The sequence below is a fragment of the Oncorhynchus kisutch genome, linkage group LG15, assembly GCF_002021735.2.
Source record: "Oncorhynchus kisutch isolate 150728-3 linkage group LG15, Okis_V2, whole genome shotgun sequence".
Taxonomy (NCBI): domain Eukaryota; kingdom Metazoa; phylum Chordata; class Actinopteri; order Salmoniformes; family Salmonidae; genus Oncorhynchus; species Oncorhynchus kisutch.
The window spans coordinates 30826559-30846678 of NC_034188.2; the positions used below are offsets into that span (position 1 = coordinate 30826559).

General features: G+C 44.2%; 1 protein-coding gene across 6 annotated transcripts in view; it reads left to right on the forward strand.

Moving 5' to 3' along the window:
• The window catches only part of LOC109905149 (disks large homolog 3), a 131472-nt gene that overhangs the window by 42160 nt on the left and 69192 nt on the right, over window positions 1-20120 (forward strand). For 2 of the 6 annotated variants that reach the window (XM_031790091.1, XM_031790093.1), the window contains exon 1: window positions 1714-2894. The exons of 2 other annotated variants lie outside the window; for them this stretch is intronic. In XM_031790091.1, the coding sequence (XP_031645951.1) occupies window positions 2511-2894 (384 nt within the window). In that variant the 5' untranslated portion in view covers window positions 1714-2510. Of the gene's footprint in view, window positions 1-1709; window positions 2895-20120 lie in introns of those variants that run through there. 2 more of the 6 variants (XM_031790095.1, XM_031790094.1) reach the window with 2 other exon arrangements.

Here is a 20120-nt window from a genome sequence, read left to right on the forward strand (position 1 = left end):
CGAATAGCAGAGGTTAAGATCTGGCCTATCTTTTACCCCCAAAACACAGTTCACACATATGAAGGAGACACATGTGACTAGGTAATAGCCCTTTCGTGTGTGAGGGAGTGTCTTTCCTCCCTATGCAGTGAACGGTGTGGTTTACTAGTCAACATTTTGGACACCAACTCATTCAAGAGTTTTTCTTTATTTTAATTATTTTATACATTATAGAATAATAGTGAAGACATCAAAAAATATGAAATAACACATATGGAATCATGTAGTAACCAGATAATTGTAAAACAAATCAAAATATATTTTTGATTTTAGATTCTTCAAAGCCACCCTTTGTTTTGATGACAGTGTTGCACACTCTTGGCATTCTCTCAACCAGCTTCACCTGGAATGCTTTTCCAACAGTCTTGAAGGAGTTCCCACATATGCTGAGCACTTGTTGGTTGCTTTTCCTTCACTCTGTGGTCCAACTCATCCCAAACCATCTCTATTGGGTTGAAGTCAGATGATTGTGGAGGCCAGGTCATCTGATGCAGCACTCCATCACTCTCCTTCTTGGTCAAATAGCCCATACACAGCCTGGAGGTGTGTTGGGTCATTGTCCTGTTGAAAAATAAATGATAGTCCCACTAAGCGCTGAGTGTTCACCTACTCTGCGTCTCACAAAGACATGGTGGTTGGAACCAAAAATGTCATATTTGGACTCATCAGACCAAAGGACAGATTTTCACCGGTCTAATGTCCATTGCTCAGGTTTCTTTGCCCAAGCAAGTCTCTTCGTCTTGTTGGTGTCCTTTAGTAGGGGTTTCTTTGCAGAAATTTGACCATGAAGCCCTGATTCACATCTCCTCTGAACAGTTGATGTTGATGTGTCTGTTACCTTGAACTCTGTGAAGCATTTATTTGGGCTGCAATCTGAGGTGCAGTTAACTCTAATGAACTTATCCTCTGCAGCACAGTTAACTCTGGGTCTTCGTTTCCTGTGGCAGTCCTCATGAGAGCCAGTTTCATCATAGTGCTTGATGGTTTTTGAGACTGCACTTGAAGAAACTTTAAAAGTTCTTGAAATTGTACAGATTGACTGACCTTCATGTCTTAAAGTAATGTGAGATTGTCGTTTCTCTTTGCCTATTTTAGCTGTTCTTGCCATAATATGGACTTGGTCTTTTACCGAATAGGGCTATCTTCTGTATACCACACCTACCTTGTCACAACACAACTGATTGGCTCCAACGCATTAAGAAGGAAAGAAATTCCACAAATTAACAAGGCACACCAGTTAATTGAAGTAGATTCCTGGTGACTACCTCATGAAGCTGGTTGAGAGAATTCCAAGGTGTGCAAAGTTGTCATCAAGGCAAAGGGTGGCTACTTTGAAGAATATATTTTGATTTGTTTAACACTTTTTTGGTTACTACATGATTCCATATGTGTTATTTCATAGTTTTGATGTCTTCACTATTATTCTACAATGTAGAAAATAGTAAAGGTAAAGAAAAAACATTGAATGAATAGGTGTGTCCAAACTTTAGACTGGTACTGTAGGTGGCGTGGCCCCTTTAAGAGCAGCCAGTGAAGCGCTCAGTCCTGTTGCTGCTGCTGCTGATGATGGCAGTGCTGCCAGTTGATTGGCTGTGGCTGTCAGGGCTGAGGTGCTGGAGGGATGCTCAGTCTCCCCCTCTCCGCCTATCGCTCTTTTCTCTCTCCCTCTCGCTCTCTTTCTCTCCATCTCGCTTGCTCGCCTCCCTCTGTATAATCCACATCTAGGGCAAGCTGATTGAGAGCCAGTCCAGTGCTCAGCTCCTCTCTGCAGGCTGAGAAAAGAGAGAGAGAAAGACATAGAAACGCTGCTTCTCAACGCAGGAGGAAAAACGGGTTTGGAAAAAGGGAAGAGAAATACCGAGGAAGATTTCATCTGAGGATATCATTTATACCTGTACATATTGTTTATATATATATATTTGTACACACGCATATAGATATTTATATACATATTTCTCTGTATATATCTGTGTATTTGTGCTTGTCTGTTTATACTAATATTTTTATATGTATTTGTGTGTGTGTGTGTGTAAATATATATAAACAAATTAATATATCTATGAATTTATATACATATCACTGTGAAACAAGAGCGGCGAGAGGAAAGTGTACCATCGGGGCTGGTCTCTGATTGTGTGATCGTATACAATATTTTCAATATTCTTTTCTTTTATCTTCTACGTCAAGAGGAAGGAAGACTACGTACTCATTTTTTGTTTTCCTGTTGCTACTTCCACCTCCTCGCTCTTTTTTTTGTCATCTGAGGGGAATGAAGAGAGGAGAGTAACAGGATTTGGAGAAAAGGGGAAAATCTGTCGAATTGCTGTGATTAGTGTTATTTTCGGCGGTATTAGTGCTCTGCGAGCCGATCGCAGCGTGCTGCGTGTGATCTGAGGAGGCAGCAGAGAGAAAGTGCCACACCACGCCGCTCAGCGCCAGCCCAGCGCCAGCCCAGCTCCAGCCCAGCCAGCATGCACAAACACCACCACTGCTGCAAGTGCCCAGAATGTTACGAGGTGACCCGCATGGCCGCCCTGCGCAGGATGGACGCCCCTCAGTACCAAGAATGGCAGGCCGAGCCCTATGGTTACCCGGCCGGGTACGGGCCCGGAGGCGGGCAGACCTTACCCCAGCCTCCAGTCTCAGGGGGAGGAGGAGGAGGAGGAGGAGGCATGGGAGGAGGAGGGGGCACTCTGGGTAGAAGTAAGGGCAAGATGACGTCTGCCGGGGGTCCCGGAGGCCCAAACCCCAAGGGCCAATCCAAGGGCGGCACCAAGGTGAATGGCAACAATTCTGGTGGTCAAGCAGGTTGGTGGCCGGAGTGCACCTGTTCCAACCGGGAGTGGTACGACCAGGTAACTACCTCAACATCCTCAGCCGGCCTCATGGCCTTCTGTCCCACGCCTCTGGGAGCATAGGGATTAGGCAGATGGCCAGTGGGTGAATGGGATTTGATACGAGGTTGCTGGGTTGGAACAGACACGAGTGTGTACATCTTTAGAGGTGCTCATCTGTCTTGGTGGAGCCTGTTGTGCTGTGGTGTGGTAGCCGGCGCTGATGCCTCATTCACTCCTTCATCCCAGCCTTCTGCTCTAATACAGATTCTCTGTTCATCTGGTCATTCTCATTCATTCATTTAGGGAGTAGTGGGCTGTTTGCTATACATTGTTCAACTATACAGAACAGGCCGACTATTCTCCGTTCACTTCATCATGAGAATGTAATGCCTTACATAAAGGTCAGATGGGATTGAAATTGCTTATTTGTTTTATTTCATCTAAGGCCTACGTTAACATTACTACAGCCACAGTGTAGAGGCGATAGAGAGATATGCGTTGAAAGCTAAATGATGCTGAAGCCAGCTCATTACACTGAAATGTAGACAGACATTTGTCTCTATCGGCCCGTTCCAAAAAAAAAAAACATTTTGCCTGACACGAACACCCCATATGTGATGCATGTTTCTCACAGATTAACTAATGAAAGGGTTATCTCTCATCAGGCAGATTTTCAGTAGGAAGGGGGAGAGGAGATGGAGATGAGGGAGAGAGGAGAGAAGGAAGAGCTCCATTAAGATGTCTTATGTCTGTATGCGGCTAGTTATTCCTTACAAAATGTTCATTTGTCCTGAGGTGGAGGGTTGGATAAAAGCAGACTGACGAAAGGGAAGAAGCATCCATCCTACTGGGTGAATGTGATACTTAACTAGGATCATCTAAACCGGCACGTTTCATATTCTCCATTTAACATTTTCTTCATTTTCCCCGGGCCTCTATCATCTCAGTCTAGACATATCACTTTTGACTAAAGCTAGGAAGTCAGTGTGCGTTTGTTTGTGTATTTGAGCAAAGAGCATCGAATGGCAGGAGAGTGAGAGAGTGAGAAACATCATGGGGGTAAAATGGAGGCTGAAATCTCACTGGCAATGTTGGAGAAATTCTACTGAACACAGAGCACAGATGAACAGCAACCTGACTGATATCACTAGCTAGCCTTCCTCTACAGCAGGGATGGGGTCACAAAAAACATCTGAATCCGATGATGATGAGGGGCCACAATTCGTTTTTTTTTTAAAGCTAGTTTGCTGCAATGTTACACATTTTGTCATGGAGCAGAGAGAATATTTAGCAATTTTATAACTACTTTCATGCACATTTTTTTGTTCCTGCAATTCTACTCATTTGGCCATGGGGTGGGGAGCAAAATGAGCAGTTTTACAGCTCATTTCTTGCAATTCTACACATTTTGCCATAGGGTGGAGAGACATGTTTGCAGTTTTTACTATGATATCTGAATGAGACTGATTAAAACAATCAAAGGGGGGGCCACCGGGCTCAAATTCGACATTACTACAAGTTTAGATAGCTGTCCGCTAGACTAATTCACCAATCTTTAAAAATCTAGCTGACATGGGCTAATTAAGTGACTGTCAGCGACTGACATAACGAGAGAAAAACTGCTGACCCGTAACTGAAATTGCACTTGGTGTATTCTATTCTACTTTTCTATCTCACAACAGTAAATTGAGATCCCGACTGAGTCCCCTCCCCTCTGATACATTTTTAGGGGTGAAAGATGCCCATCCCTGCTCTACAACAACCGTGGAGGGAGAGGTTTGAACTGTAGAAGAAACAGTGAAGTAGTCCAGGATTTGCTGCACCCTTGACATAATAGTACCGTGATGATCATCTACAGTATTCTAACCGGTCCTCATCCAATCAGACAGACTTCACTTCTCACACGTTTAAAATCTCGCAGCAGTTTTGATCACGTAAGCATTTTTCGTGGCTACTATTTATTTACCATCATCAGTACAAATGTCCTCCTGCCAACTGCTCGTTCCCAGCGTATATTGAATGTCCCGATTTCAAATTAATTGGAGCCAATATCTCATGTAAGGTGTTTTTCATGCAAAGGAGGGTGGGTTATTTACAGCATGCATCATGCATTAGCCACAGCCTTTACAGCATGCATTAGGCACAGCCTACAGCATGCATTAGCCACAGCCTCTGATAGATGAAATCAGTGGAGGTAAAAATGATTGGTCCTGCTCCTCTTCTGTCATCCTGTCAGAGGATCTTTGGGATGATTCATACTGCACATACTGTAGCCCAGGCAGTTACACATTATCGCCCAATTTTTCAGTTTTTGATTTGTTAAAAAAGTTTGAAATATCCAATAAATGTCGTTCCACTTCATGATTGTGTCCCACTTGTTGTTGATTCTTCACAAAAAAAATACAGTTTTATATCTTTATGTTTGAAGCCTGAAATGTGGCAAAAGGTCGCAAAGTTCAAGGGGGCCAAATACTTTCGCAAGGCACTGTACATGCATTTCTTTGAAGATTTTTGGGAGACTGAAATAGTTATTAGTAGTCATCTGACATAATCTCTCAAAAGTAATACATGATTACAGTCGGGTAACCTATTTTCATATCATATATTTGTTCCAAAGGATTTCGATAGACACAAGTGTCCCCCGAAAATGCCCAAGATCTTGTTCCAAACTAAACAAAGTACAGTATATTACCTTCCATTTAGCCACACGTCTGTGTTCCATTCCCTCCCCACCATATCTCCTATAAAGCAAGATAATGATCTATTGTCGGGGGGTTGGTTAGGTTAATTATGGATGGATGTTCATGAAGCCAGTTGGGATTAAAAGGAGCATTTCCTTTAAACAAGAGCAGTTGAATTTCCATCTGAGAGATGAGGAGACTGGCCAATGGGGGGGGCTTCACTCAGAACGCTCTGTCCCCCCCCTCAGGCTCCAATCTGTCTGTGTGTGCTCTCCAGCTCTGTGGCTATGATTAGCTTTAAATGTTAATTGGATTTTACTTTATTTATTACGAGCAAGATATTAAATATTTTCCAAACTGCTCTCCAAATCCCCCATGCTCCGTTGTGGGTTTATTGTTTACCTGATGATTGGTGCTCTGTGGATGTACAGGATCATTGTAATGCATGGGTATTGGGTGGGCTTACCTCATTAACACTCCCATAGGTGGTCTCCTGTCGAGAGCCTTTAGGGTCGGATCAGAAATGTCCCTTTGCCTCGATAGTTCTGTGTTTGGATCGCTCTTCAATATCTCCATTTTAGACGATCCAACCACCAGCTGCGTCTAGTTGAATAGGAAAGGAACAGTAATTAACAGATGGACCAATGTTTGTGCTTTTGATCGTCTTTCTTTGATACTTATTAAATCCACATATCTGTGTGTTTGTATGATACCACATTTAATGCAGTATGTGTAGATAAAGCAATTTAATTTTGTGTGTTGTTGTGTTTGTACATCCATGTGAAGATTTGGTCCATTTTTGATGTCATTTGCCAGGCCTATAACAGGGGGCCCAGCCCAAGGGCTATTACAGGAGAGGATTTCCAAAGGCTTTTTTTTACCCAAATGTCTTAAGCTCAGGCCCCTACCGTGACTTAGACAGCCTCCATCTGAACGCAGCAATATTCTCATCAGCTCAAGAGGGATTTATCTCTGAGCTGATCTCAAAATGGGGAGCAAGGAGGAGGTGATGTTGGCTCGATAGGCTACGGCTACACTAGACTGGGACTGGAGCATTGTAGCATCCTTATTACAGGAACACGCAATAAGGACCAGCTGTATGGCCTTTCATTACATATATGCTGAGATCCGCACACCCTGGCCATTGTTACAGATGATTCCTTCATGGTTGTCTTTTAAGTGTCTTTGTCAAGGTGGAGGGGTCATTTCCATATATAGCATGTAACGTTACACGCCAGCTATTATTCCTCTCTCAGACGGGGAAGATATGTCCCATCTATATGACATATGTCAGCAGATATCCAGAGTACCATGTTGTCACTGGGGCCTCGTCAGTGGGCTGCTCTCTGGGCTGGTCTCCATGGAGGAGAGGAAAGGAGAGGAGAGGAGAGGAGAGAGGGGATGATAGGAAAGGAGAGGAGAGAAAGAACATGGTATGGGATGGAAGGGAGATGATGGGAGGGAAGAGGAGAGCAGACGAGAAGAGAGCAGAGGAGAGGAGAGGAGAGGAGAGGGGAGGAGAGAAAGAAGAGAATTGGGTAGGATGGAAGGGAGATGATGGGAGGGAAGAGGAGAGGAGAGGGGAGGAGAGAAAGAAGAGGATGGGGTAGGATGGAAGGGAGATGATGGGAGGGAAGAAGAGAGCAGAGGAGAAGAGAGCAGAGCAGAGGAGAGGGGAGGAGAGAAAGAAGAGGATGGGGTAGGATGGAAGGGAGATGATGGGAGGGAAGAGGAGAGGAGAGCAGACGAGAAGAGAGCAGAGCAGAGGAGAGGGGAGGAGAGAAAGAAGAGGATGGGGTAGGATGGAAGGGAGATGATGGGAGGGAAGAGGAGAGCAGAGGAGAAGAGAGCAGAGCAGAGTGAGAGGGGAGGAGAGAAAGAAGAGGATGGGGTAGGATGGAAGGGAGATGATGGGAGGGAAGAGGATAGCAGAGGAGAAGAGGGGGTTGGTTTGTTGGTTTTCTCTATTTGTCTGGCCAGAGATGTCACCCCTGGGACATGTAAAGTCAGTAATAATGCATAGCTTTCTAACAGTACATCTGGAAGGTTACTGAGAGCTGTAAGAATCAGGAGCAGCTAGGTTCCTGGTGGTGAAGCCTGTCTGTCAGTGAGTGGAGTGGAGTGGATTGGTGAGATGCTGCCTCTCCTTTTGACAGAGACAGGGGTGGCAGACAGAGAGTGTTGATCACAGGCAGCCCCAGACAGAGATGGGGTTGGGGTAGATCCCAGAGGGCCCCACCCCCCATCCTCCCTGACCGTTATCTCTGGTGACTCTAAAAGGCCAGACAGCTTGGCATCCGGAGAATGATGTCATTTGAAATGTTGTGCGTGTCTGTACAAAAGGGGGGTATGAACAAGGAAGAAACAGGGATGGATGGAGGTCTACACGCTTGTTTCAAAACAGAGCTCTGTGTGCCTGTTTCTGACTAATCACTGGGGCTGAGTGCTGGATGGATGCTCAGGGGTTACAGAACTGGATGTTCAAAGTCTGCTTGATATCAGACAGTGTGGGATGTTCTGTGCTTGGTTTGATAGTTATTGGAATACATGTACTGTAGGCCTACACACTTTTGTGTTATTCATAGCTTTTACGACATGCAATTGCTACATAGTGCTACGTTATAGACGAGACTCATGGGATCTCAGCCGTGAACATTTTGACATGATACAACATAGAACAGTAGGTCTGTCGGTTTCTCTTTGTGCACATAAAGCTGGATTTGGGTAAACAAATTGGTATTGTATAACCTCCATGCCAAGATGGCCAGCAGTGGCCCTGCCCTGTGAGATGGGGAAGAGGAGAGGAGGGGATGGGAGAGGAGACGTCCAGCTAGCTGATGTGGTCCAGTGTAACACAGTTACGCCATAATCGTATTAGCTCTGACAATCTGCTAGTCTGGTTAACAGCCACAAGACTTTCTACCCTGTAAGTAATTGCTATGTTGTCTGACTTGCCTGTCAGCGGCTGGCTGCACACTGATGCTCACTTGCAGTATCAATTGTCATTTTACAAGGACTTATTGCCTGTGGACACTGCCTGTCCAATACTGTATTTATCCATCAATATGTCTCCCCTCTTTGTCTCTTATGATCTCTCCCACACACACACACACACACATGCACACACACGCACGCACACACACACACACACACACACCCCTCCATGGAACACACCTTTGCCAAAAACCAAATGTACCAACAAGACACATAAAGGAGAGCAGCACGGTGAATCACTACAAATGCACTATGAAACAGAGGGCAGAAGGTGTACTGCAATATTAATGTGCACTTTTACAAAAGTCTAACTTTTTCAACTTTTTGTATGCAGCTTAATCTCTGAACGGCAGGCAGGTGTGTTGGTCTAACTATGACACTGGACTGGAGCGGTCTAACCTCACCTCCCATACCTTCTGTAAAACCTGCTGCTTTTTCACATCATTCACAGAGAGGTGGACCTGCTTTGTTTCAACGTTAGGCTTACTGTAAATATACATATTGTACTCAGCATATAGTACAAATATGCTTCTCAGATGCAACCAAACCATCATGAAAACATAGCGATCTTGTGGAGTCCTTTATAAAAACATATACTGCAGAATTTGAGTAACGTGTTTATTGGGCTGTTGAAACAGTATGTGTACACAGCTGTGTCTGCTTTCTATGCTGTTTGTCAGAGCCCCGGCCTGGGCCCAGGCCTCTCCCAGCCAGCCAGCCAATCAGCCAGGGACGATAGGAGCGAGGGGAAGGGCTGTTTGTTTGCTTGCCTGCTTTGTTTTATTTAGCTGTTTTTGCTAATCACAGTAGCGACTGGCCTAGAAAACGGGACTGTACTTCCTGATTCAGCAATGGAACCATCGTTCCCTTGTTCTGACAGGAAGACAAAAGAGAAGGAATAGGCCTTTTATTGGGTGATGATGGGGGACATGGTCACACCCCCTACTGTTGTAACTAATGATGAATACTAAAGGGTATGTACAGAAAACATTGCTGTAGGATTTATGTAGGGTACTTCTACAGTCTTATTCTATTGCTCTTGGCTGTGTATGCTTCAGATCGCAGCACTAACATCCTGGCCAGAGCGTACTAGAACACCCCCACGCTGCCACAGAATCTGCATGCATCATAATCGATAACGCTGAAGAGTGGGCCTATCCCCAAGCCTTCTGACTCCAATTCTTTTTTTGTGGGTGTCCGTGGGTGCTTTCAACAGCCCCCGCGCTATTGTTCCATGGCTCGCAATTTTAGAAACGCAGCTCTGGCTCCAGTGGATGCATGTACTATGTTGTAGCGGCGTGGACCAGAGCCTGCACGTCTAGAATGTTGTAGCAGTACGGTGTCGCTTGGTTCATCTGAGCATTGACGGGTTGCTGTTATTCATGCAGTATCGTGAGGCGTTTAGCTGCTGAATGAAAACTTGATACTAAAGCTGAAGAGCTTAAATGCACAGATTTAGACGTCTTCCATTTTCTGGAGAGTTGTGTCTTGTGAGGAGGACTGTTGGCGATGCAGACAATGCGTCTCTTCCCATGTGTAGCGTAGTCACACTGAGTGCCATCCCCATAATGCATTATCCAAGCAGCCCTTCAGCCATTTGGTCTGCTGGCCTCTCCATTTGTTTCCTTCCGTTTTTCTTTATTTCTGTCATCCTCCTCTGCCGTCTGTCTTTCTTATACATTGTCAGAATCAAAAGTTCCATTTCAGGGTGTCGACTAGCTACATAGTGAGGGTATGTTGCAGCAGGCTGCTTCAGCTCTGTGCGTCTGTATAATTAGCACAGCTTTTCTCTGCCGTTTTAAGAGGATGTGCTCAAGCTGCCGTTTCATTAAAATACAGCCGCTATGCCTTTAAAACAATCACGTCTTTAATCTTTGAATACAGCTTTTTCTCCTTTCGAAATGAGGCCTTGACCAAATGTAATACATTAAAGGAAATGTTGAAGGTTGATCCGTGGTTGAAATACGTGGATTACTTTTGACAAACCTATCAATGAAACTGTGGAAAGATCTTTCTGAACCTGCTGTTCATTGCACATCTGTTTAACATAGCGCAATTGGTCTGGAATTATTCATGTTTTCAATGCCATTCCTGTAGTCTGTCTTATTCTTTTACATTGCTCTTTCTATTGGTCTTAGTCCATGTGTCTCTGAAAAATCAGTTGGCTCCTAAAGGGATGGACACAGTACAAGCACCATATAGATGCATATGTTTGTCTGCCACTGCATTCTCCCTCCATCCCGCTCTCCCTTCTCCTCCCCAGTAAAAAGACAGGATGAGTGAGAGGGTGACTCATGTTATCCAAACATTTGTCTATGCTAGAGCACAGACCACATAATATCCTTTAACAGGCCCTTGGTTCATTATCAGTCATTATTGCCTAGTGGATATATACTGTGTCTGCCCATTGACCTTAATGTGCTCAAGATAGTGTATCTCTCTCTCCCCTCCTCTCTCTCTCTCTCTCTCTGGGAAATGGAGACAGATATCCCAGCCTAGAGACAGAGAGGGCGAGAGAGATAAAGACAGAAAGAGAGAGCACAACCCTACCCGTTCCTGGTTACAAACAATACAAACAGTCCCGTCTTAATATCCTACTTCTCATAGCACTGTAGATGGGGTACACCGGCCTTGACATAGCTTATTCTGGATTTATTACATCTCTCCCTCTGTTCATCTAGGGTGTCTGTGGATATGCCATATTTGAGTGGAGGTTGGATGTCTGTCTGTGTCTGGTCTACACTGTATGATTGCATTGTTGTCCCTCAGGTAGGCAGCTCTCTCCCTCATATTTCCTTTCCTCCCCTGGATTTCCATTAGTTCTGTAGTATGGGTGTATTTTACTGTGTTCATTAAGACCCCTAAGACACTGGCCTGCCCAATGTCTCAGGACTACAGAGCTGTACTATGCCTACGTAATATTTCCCTGTACTGTGGGCCTAAGTGTCATCTCTGCATCTCTCCGTCCCCTGACTGTACTGTAGTACTGTATTTCAGATTTAACACAAGCAGAGTCTGTCCAGATTACGTGCTGGATTACCAAGGTATGTTATCAACGTTTCTAAGTAGTACATGGTCAGCAGGCAGCAGCCCAACGTTGGAGCTGGCTGGGCTCAGCGGGCCATACACAGCAAAACAATAAGAACTTCATTTGGCACTGATGTAATTGTCTTTATGCATCAGTGTAGCACCTCTGCTGCTCACTGCTATTGTGATGTTCTTCATGACTGGCGGCCGAGGCAAGGCACTCGTGGGTAATTGGGTGTGTGGTTGATTTCTAAGTATTGGAAATATAGAGCGTTGGCACCATGACTCAGTGTAACATTATCATGCCATCTTTATACTAACAGAACAGCATCCATTTTGTAGCCATTACTTCAATGTTGTGATGTTTATTGTTCAATATCGAAAAAATGTGGTCGACTGCCAATCCTCAACGTCAACCATGGATATATACTCCCCTACGTGTTTATTTGGACAGTGAAGTTGAAACTTTTAATTTGGCTCTATATTCTAGCATTTTGGATTTGAGATCAAATGTTTGATATGAGGCAACAGTACAGAACTTCACTTATGGTGGACTCGATTGAGTCAAAAGTTTAGTAAATTGAATTTCGCAATTTGTTTTGGTTGTGTTTCGGATTATGTTGTGCCCAATAGAAATGAATGGTAAATAATGTATTGTCATTTTGCAGTCACTTTTATTGTAAATAAAAATGGAATATGTTTCTGAAAACTTCTACATGAATGTGTATGCTGAATAAATTGTGAATAATGATGAGTGAGAAAGTTACAGAGGCATAAATATCATACCCCCCCAGAAATGCTAAGCTCCTCTGTTATTGTCATGGTGAGAGGTTAGCATGTTTTGGGGGCGTGATCTTTGTGCATCTGTAACTTTCTCACTCATCATTATTCACAATTCATTCAGGATTATCCATAATCATGGTAAACAATATTTATCATTCATTTCTAATCGTGCACAACATAATCCGAAACACGACCAAAACAAACTGAAAATGCATCCAACAAGTTTGTAGAGTCACAGGTTTATGTAGTTATTGCGTGCTAGGAATATGGGACCAAATACTTTTACTAAATGTAATACACTATAAGTGAATTTATTCAAATACTTATGACACCTTCAATTGGGGGGACTAAATACAGGACAGAAAGTGGTTTCATTTCTAAACGGTAGAACAGATATGTATGAAAATACCCTCACATAAAAGGTGATATTCTGTACTGTCCCCTTATATCAATCATTTGATCTCAAATCCAAAATATAGAGCCAAATTAAAAGTTTCAACTTCACTGTCCAAATAAACACGTAGGGGAGTATATATTCATGGTTGACGTTGAGGATTGGCAGTCGACCACATTTTTTCGATATTGAACAATAAACATCACAACATTGAAGTAATGGCTACAAAATGGATGCTGTTCTGTTAGTATAAAGATGGCATGATAATGTTACACTGAGTCATGGTGCCAACGCTCTATACTTCCAATACTTAGAAATCAACCACACACCCAATTACCCACGAGTGCCTTGCCTCGGCCGCCAGTCATGAAGAACATCACAATAGCAGTGAGCAGCAGAGGTGCTACACTGATGCATAAAGACAATTACATCAGTGCCAAATGAAGTTCTTATTGTTTTGCTGTGTATGGCCCGCTGAGCCCAGCCAGCTCCAACGTTGGGCTGCTGCCTGCTGACCATGTACTACTTAGAAACGTTGATAACATACCTTGGTAATCCAGCACGTAATCTGGACAGACTCTGCTTGTGTTAAATCTGAAATACAGTACTACAGTACAGTCAGGGGACGGAGAGATGCAGAGATGACACTTAGGCCCACAGTACAGGGAAATATTACGTAGGCATAGTACAGCTCTGTAGTCCTGAGACATTGGGCAGGCCAGTGTCTTAGGGGTCTTAATGAACACAGTAAAATACACCCATACTACAGAACTAATGGAAATATGAGGGAGAGAGCTGCCTACCTGATGGACAACAATGCAATCATACAGTGTAGACCAGACACAGACAGACATCCAACCTCCACTCAAATATGGCATATCCACAGACACCCTAGATGAACAGAGGGAGAGATGTAATAAATCCAGAATAAGCTATGTCAAGGCCGGTGTACCCCATCTACAGTGCTATGAGAAGTAGGATATTAAGACGGGACTGTTTGTATTGTTTGTAACCAGGAACGGGTAGGGTTGTGCTCTCTCTTTCTGTTTTTATCTCTCTCGCCCTCTCTGTCTCTAGGCTGGGATATCTGTCTCCATTTCCCAGAGAGAGAGAGAGAGGAGGGGAGAGAGAGATACACTATCTTGAGCACATTAAGGTCAATGGGCAGACACAGTATATATCCACTAGGCAATAATGACTGATAATGAACCAAGGGCCTGTTAAAGGATATTATGTGGTCTGTGCTCTAGCATAGACAAATGTTTGGATAACATGAGTCACCCTCTCACTCATCCTGTCTTTTTACTGGGGAGGAGAAGGGAGAGCGGGATGGAGGGAGAATGCAGTGGCAGACAAACATATGCATCTATATGGTGCTTGTACTGTGTCCATCCCTTTAGGAGCCAACTGATTTTTCAGAGACACATGGACTAAGACCAATAGAAAGAGCAATGTAAACGAATAAGACAGACTACAGGAATGGCATTGAAAACATGAATAATTCCAGACCAATTGCGCTATGTTAAACAGATGTGCAATGAACAGCAGGTTCAGAAAGATCTTTCCACAGTTTCATTGATAGGTTTGTCAAAAGTAATCCACGTATTTCAACCACGGATCAACCTTCAACATTTCCTTTAATGTATTACATTTGGTCAAGGCCTCATTTCGAAAGGAGAAAAAGCTGTATTCAAAGATTAAAGACGTGATTGTTTTAAAGGCATAGCGGCTGTATTTTAATGAAACGGCAGCTTGAGCACATCCTCTTAAAACGGCAGAGAAAAGCTGTGCTAATTATACAGACGCACAGAGCTGAAGCAGCCTGCTGCAACATACCCTCACTATGTAGCTAGTCGACACCCTGAAATGGAACTTTTGATTCTGACAATGTATAAGAAAGACAGACGGCAGAGGAGGATGACAGAAATAAAGAAAAACGGAAGGAAACAAATGGAGAGGCCAGCAGACCAAATGGCTGAAGGGCTGCTTGGATAATGCATTATGGGGATGGCACTCAGTGTGACTACGCTACACATGGGAAGAGACGCATTAACAGCATGAAAATACCCTCAAATCAAAGGTGACGTTATGTACTGTCACCTCATATAAAAAATATAATCTCATATCCAAAATGCTGGAGTCAAATGAAAAGTTTTAGCTTCACTTTCCAAATAAATATGTTGGGGATTGTAGTTGCGGTGTGAACATGGATTATTCTAAATCCCAGTGTTGATTTGACTGTCTTTTTTACTGTTATAGAGTTGGTCTGAAGAGCTGGTTTTTAGGAGAGACTGCGTATATATTCTATGTATGTTTGCCTATCTGAATGGTGACTAGTATAAAGACCTAGTTTAATGAGACGTAGCACGGAGAGGAGTTGTGACTAGGAGGACTTTGCTGGACTAGAAAGCCATGCCTCAGATCTTTATGGGCTTATACACGACTACCACCTGGAAACACGTATGTCGTCTCCCTTTCCAATACTGGCTTTTGTGAGTCTCCTACCAATACGTTGGTGGGATCGTGCAGTATGCATGGGCACGTGACATGCAGATGGAATCTGTGGAAATGTTACCTTTTATTCTGTCTTTTCTCTCTCGAATTGAACCTCACTTAAGCAGTAGCCTTGGGTTTTTCTCTGGAGGCAGATATTTCAGAGACTGCAGGGAAGAATCCTTGACATGGAGACGGAGTGTAACCATACGGCTGTTCGTAAGTACTAGTGATGGACACTGAATGGAATGTTCATATTGAGATCAGTTACATTTTTCCATTATCGATATCATACCCCCCTCCTCAATAAAACATTGCCACTGTGTGAATGTTCTCTTGTTGACCATTAGGCCGGGTGTGAATGTTCTGGGAGCCTAAGACCTACCCAACCAGTCTGAATGCAATGGCTATCAATCGATGCACCATGAGCAGGCAATTAAAGGGACAGTGTGACATTTTGGCAATTAATTTTGTCTACTTACCCGGAGTCAGATGAACTCATGGATACCATTTGTATGTTTCTGCATGCAATTTGAAGGAAGTTGAAGGTAGTTTCTGGAGCCATTGCTAACTAGCGTTAGTACAATGACTGGAAGTCTACAGGAACAACTAGCATGCTAGTATCCAAAATGGTATCCTTGAGTTCATCTGACTCTGGGTAAGTAGGAAAAAAAGGCTTGGTTGCTAAAATGTCACACTAACCTTTTAAGTTTGCTAAGTCAAACGATATCAATGTCATATCAAATGATCGATATTGGTGCCCACCACTAGTGAATGCAGTACAGGCCTGTTGTCTGTTGGGTATTGAGGGTTAACTGTGGACTCTTTAACCTCAGGCTGATGGTGTCCTCTTGAAACCTGAGTCCCCCAAAACTCGTGACAAGTGAGGAAAGGGCTGTGATGCTTGAAGAAGCACAAAATAGATATTTGCTTCGTGTTGCATCTGGCATAAACAGAATAAAGAAGAAGAGCAGTTTATTATGTGACGTTAGTGATTGCTATTTTCAGAAGGGCTGCTTCGGGAAACAGGAAAAGAGATGTGAACTCCCGTTAAAACCTTCGAAATAGCGAGATGCCTCAGCCTGCTCGCTACATTTACACTCTGAGCAGCAAAGCCAGGGCTGGATGGGCTTGAACCTGGGGTTGGTTGCCTGCTCTCTCAGTCGTCTCAGTCTGTCTATTGGCCCATGGTAATATCACAGAGCTCAGGCTCCAAGCCTTGGTCCCTGAATGTGCAGGGCTATTCGTGTCAATGAATCCCAGAAAATGATCAACGATCAGTTGAATGGCCTGATCATTCATGTGTCTCAATATCACTCTTGCCAGCCTTTTACAAACAAAGATTCACTGAGGGCAACTGCGTGATGTCTAAGCACTGATGTTAGGCACCGTATCTTGGAGATGGCCCTAATTTGTAGTTGAACTGAATTACATAATATCCGAGTACATATATATCCCTGTGTTAGAATAAGTAAGACAGTATGTTGAGCTCTGCCTTCCCACACGTGAAGCCATAAGGTGTCTTAAGCTGGGGCGGAGGAGCTGGAGGAGAGGAGAGGAAGGGAGAGAGAGATGAGACGAGAGGAGCTGAGGAGTTGGGATAGGAGTTGAGGAGGGGAGGGCAGGGGGAGGGAAGAGGAGAAGAGAGGAGTTGAGGAGAGGGAAGAAGAGGGTAGTTGAGAAGAAAGAATAGGGGAGGGGAGAGAAGAGGAGTCAGTGTGTTGCCATGGTGCAATCTTAACCAGAACTGTACATAAGCTCTGCTGCTCAGTTAATTATGGAGACTGCAATGTTTACGTGCAGGCAGCAAGGCAGGCAGCAATGCAGGCAAGTAGGCAGGGAGTAAGACAGGCAAACAGACAGGTAGTAAGACAGGCAGTAAGGTAGGCAGACAGGCAGTAATTCAGGCAGACAGACAGGCATTAAGGCAGGCAGTAAGGCAGGCAAGTAGGCAGCCAGTAATGTAGGCAGGAACAGACAGGCAGTAAGGCAGGCAAGCAGGCAGCAGGGCAAAGGGCCTTTTTTAGCAAAGGATGTTTTCATGCCACTGTAGATATGGAGTACATGTAGCTAGTAAACACACACACATGTTTTCATTAAAATAAATATTTCACAAACATGTCAAATGAAGATGTGGAGTATAAATCCTATAGGCTCCCACTACTATTGCACAGGCAGAGAAGGATGCTGTTTTAGGTAGAGGCAGATAGCGGAGGAATGAGGAGCCATTCTGGTTCTAATCGTGATGCTGCTTCCCTCTCCTCTCCTGTGTTACCTAGCGTCCCACTTGTGTAACACAGAGAGGTTTTCCAGGCAGCCGAGCCCCAGAGCCTTGCTGTGAATAGGCTGCTGGAGAGGCTGCAGATCATGATCAGACAGTTTAGAAAACCCAATATGGGCTCATGTGGATTAATATTCCCCATTTCAAATTCAAGTGATGTAATCAGACAAATCCAAGCGAGGCATTTGCTCATTGGAATATCTCTGAGCCTGATGACGTGTCTGGCAGGGATGGGCCGAGAGAGAGAGAGAAGAGGGTGGAAGGAGGGGGGGAGCTTGGAAGTGAGAGCAATGATGCAATATCAGGCTGTGCACTTTGAACCCTGGAATGTCATCTCCTGTGGATGCTGTTTCCGCTAGGCAGGCTGACCAGGTAATGCCATGGTTACATGTGGTTGCGCTGCTATTTACAGCGTATTATCAAAACGAAGCCAATGACACCGCAACGCCAGATTGCTCTCACTTGTGCCCAGGAGATGAAAAAGCTGTTCGAAAACTCTCCTCCCAGCTAGAATGGCCATAGGCACTATAGTATTAGCCATCTTTTCATATCTGTTATAACAGATCCATATTATATTTCTACTCCAATTGAATACACCAAAGTATTGTTATTCATGTTTAGGTCATGACCCTCCTCTGTGTTGTGCCAATATAAAGAATTATAAACATCCACTTATTTCTCTCTCCTCTAAGCGTCCTCAAGAGAGAACGAGGTAGCGATGAGCTGCTGGAGTCATGTACCGTATGTAATTACCACAGAGTTGCTTCATGGGAGATATTAAATTACCACAATAGGCTTCTTTGATCTTAGCACACTAAAGGAATGATCTTGTTTATCGTAACCTTCTTGTGTGTACACTGAGTGTACCAAACATTAGGACGACCTTAATTATAATGACTTGCACCCCCTTTTGCCCTCAGAACAGCCTCAATTCGTCAGGGTGTGGACTCTACAAGGTGTCAAAAGCGTTCCACAGGGATGTTGATTCCAATGCTTCCCACGGTTGTGTCAAGTTAGTTGGATCATTCTTGATACACACGGGATACTACTGAGAGTGAAAAACCCAGACGCGTTGCAGTTCTTGACACACTGAAACCGCTGCGCCTGGCACCTACTACCATACCCCTGTTCAAAGGCACTTAAATCTTTTGTCTTGCCCATTCACCCTCTGAATGGCACACATACACAATCCATGTCTCAATTGTCACAAGGCTTAAAAATCCTTATTTAACCTGTCTTTTTATCTTAACTGATTGAAGTGGATTTAACAAGCAACATCAATAAGGGATCATAGCTTTCACCTGCATTCACCTGGCCAGTCTATGTTCAAAAATGTTTGTACACTCAATGTATATTAAAATCTTGATTTAAAGCTTAGAATATTATTGCATTTGAATATTTTACTTTTGCCCCATGCTCCAATGTTGTTTCCCTTGGTCTGACTGAAGGACTCTATGAACAAATGCCTTATCATCAGATCTGAGGCCTAGATGCTGAAATGTTTAAACTTTTAAGCCTCTTGCCTGTCTGCTCTGATCAGTGTTTGTGTCATGTGTCCATGCCCAAATGATGGCTGCTCTGAGTGTACTCTGATCTCTGCTGTGACACGGTCTTTCATGAAGCCTGTGTGTCGTGATCCAACCTGAGGTGTTCTACAGGAGAAGAAGAGACAGGGAAGTCTGGAACCTCAACAGGAGGCAGATTGGCTTGGCAATCTCCAAAGTAATACAAACGTTTGAAACAAAAGGACATTTCTTTTTTCACCGCCATTTCATTTGGCAGGAAATACACCAGCATATGGACAAACGTGCTCATGAATGTATTCATAATTGTGCAGTAGAAAGTAGTGTCACACTTTTTGTTGCCTCGCCATTGTCCTACTTTACTGTAATTCTTCACTTTCAACACCTACACGCTTTGCCAGCCAAAGTGAACGCGGGCAGAGCCCGGGAGGACAGGCGGTGAATGGAGCTGCGTGTGGGTGTTCCACAGTCGACCTGCTGAGCTCTGTGGGCCATGATGACTGGAGGGGGGGAAGGGGATGGGGAGGAGGGCTGCTGGGCTGTTTCCATCCTCTCTCTATCCTGGCCAGGGTCATAGGTGGCTCTGTAATCAGCGTTGGTTGTTTTAGCAGTGGCTCTCCAAAGAGGATCGGTGGTGTATGTGCTGACCAATTTCTGTTTAATCTGAAAATGTGGTTGGAAGCTCCGTATGGAGGGTGTAACACAATCGGAGCTCCTCCGGAAGCATACAGAAGCCAATTTGAGGTCTGTGCCGCATCGCCGTGCGCCTCCCAAATTTTGTAACAATGCTTATAGCTCTGATTGGTTGACAGTAAGTGGGGGCGGGAGGTCCTGTATAAACACAAACTCACTTCCTTGACAACTTCCTTCACAACAGCTCTGCACTGCTCCGCGAAGTGCAAGAAGTATAAATGCCCTGACTTCTGCAGAGGCCATATCACTGTAAATACTGCACGGGTAGTGCAGACTTTGGATTGACCATCCAGCACCTTGTAGCCTATCCTGTACAGTGTACTTCTCCCTACCGCACAACTGCCTCTCTCTGCTTCCCTCCCCATCTCCCCATGG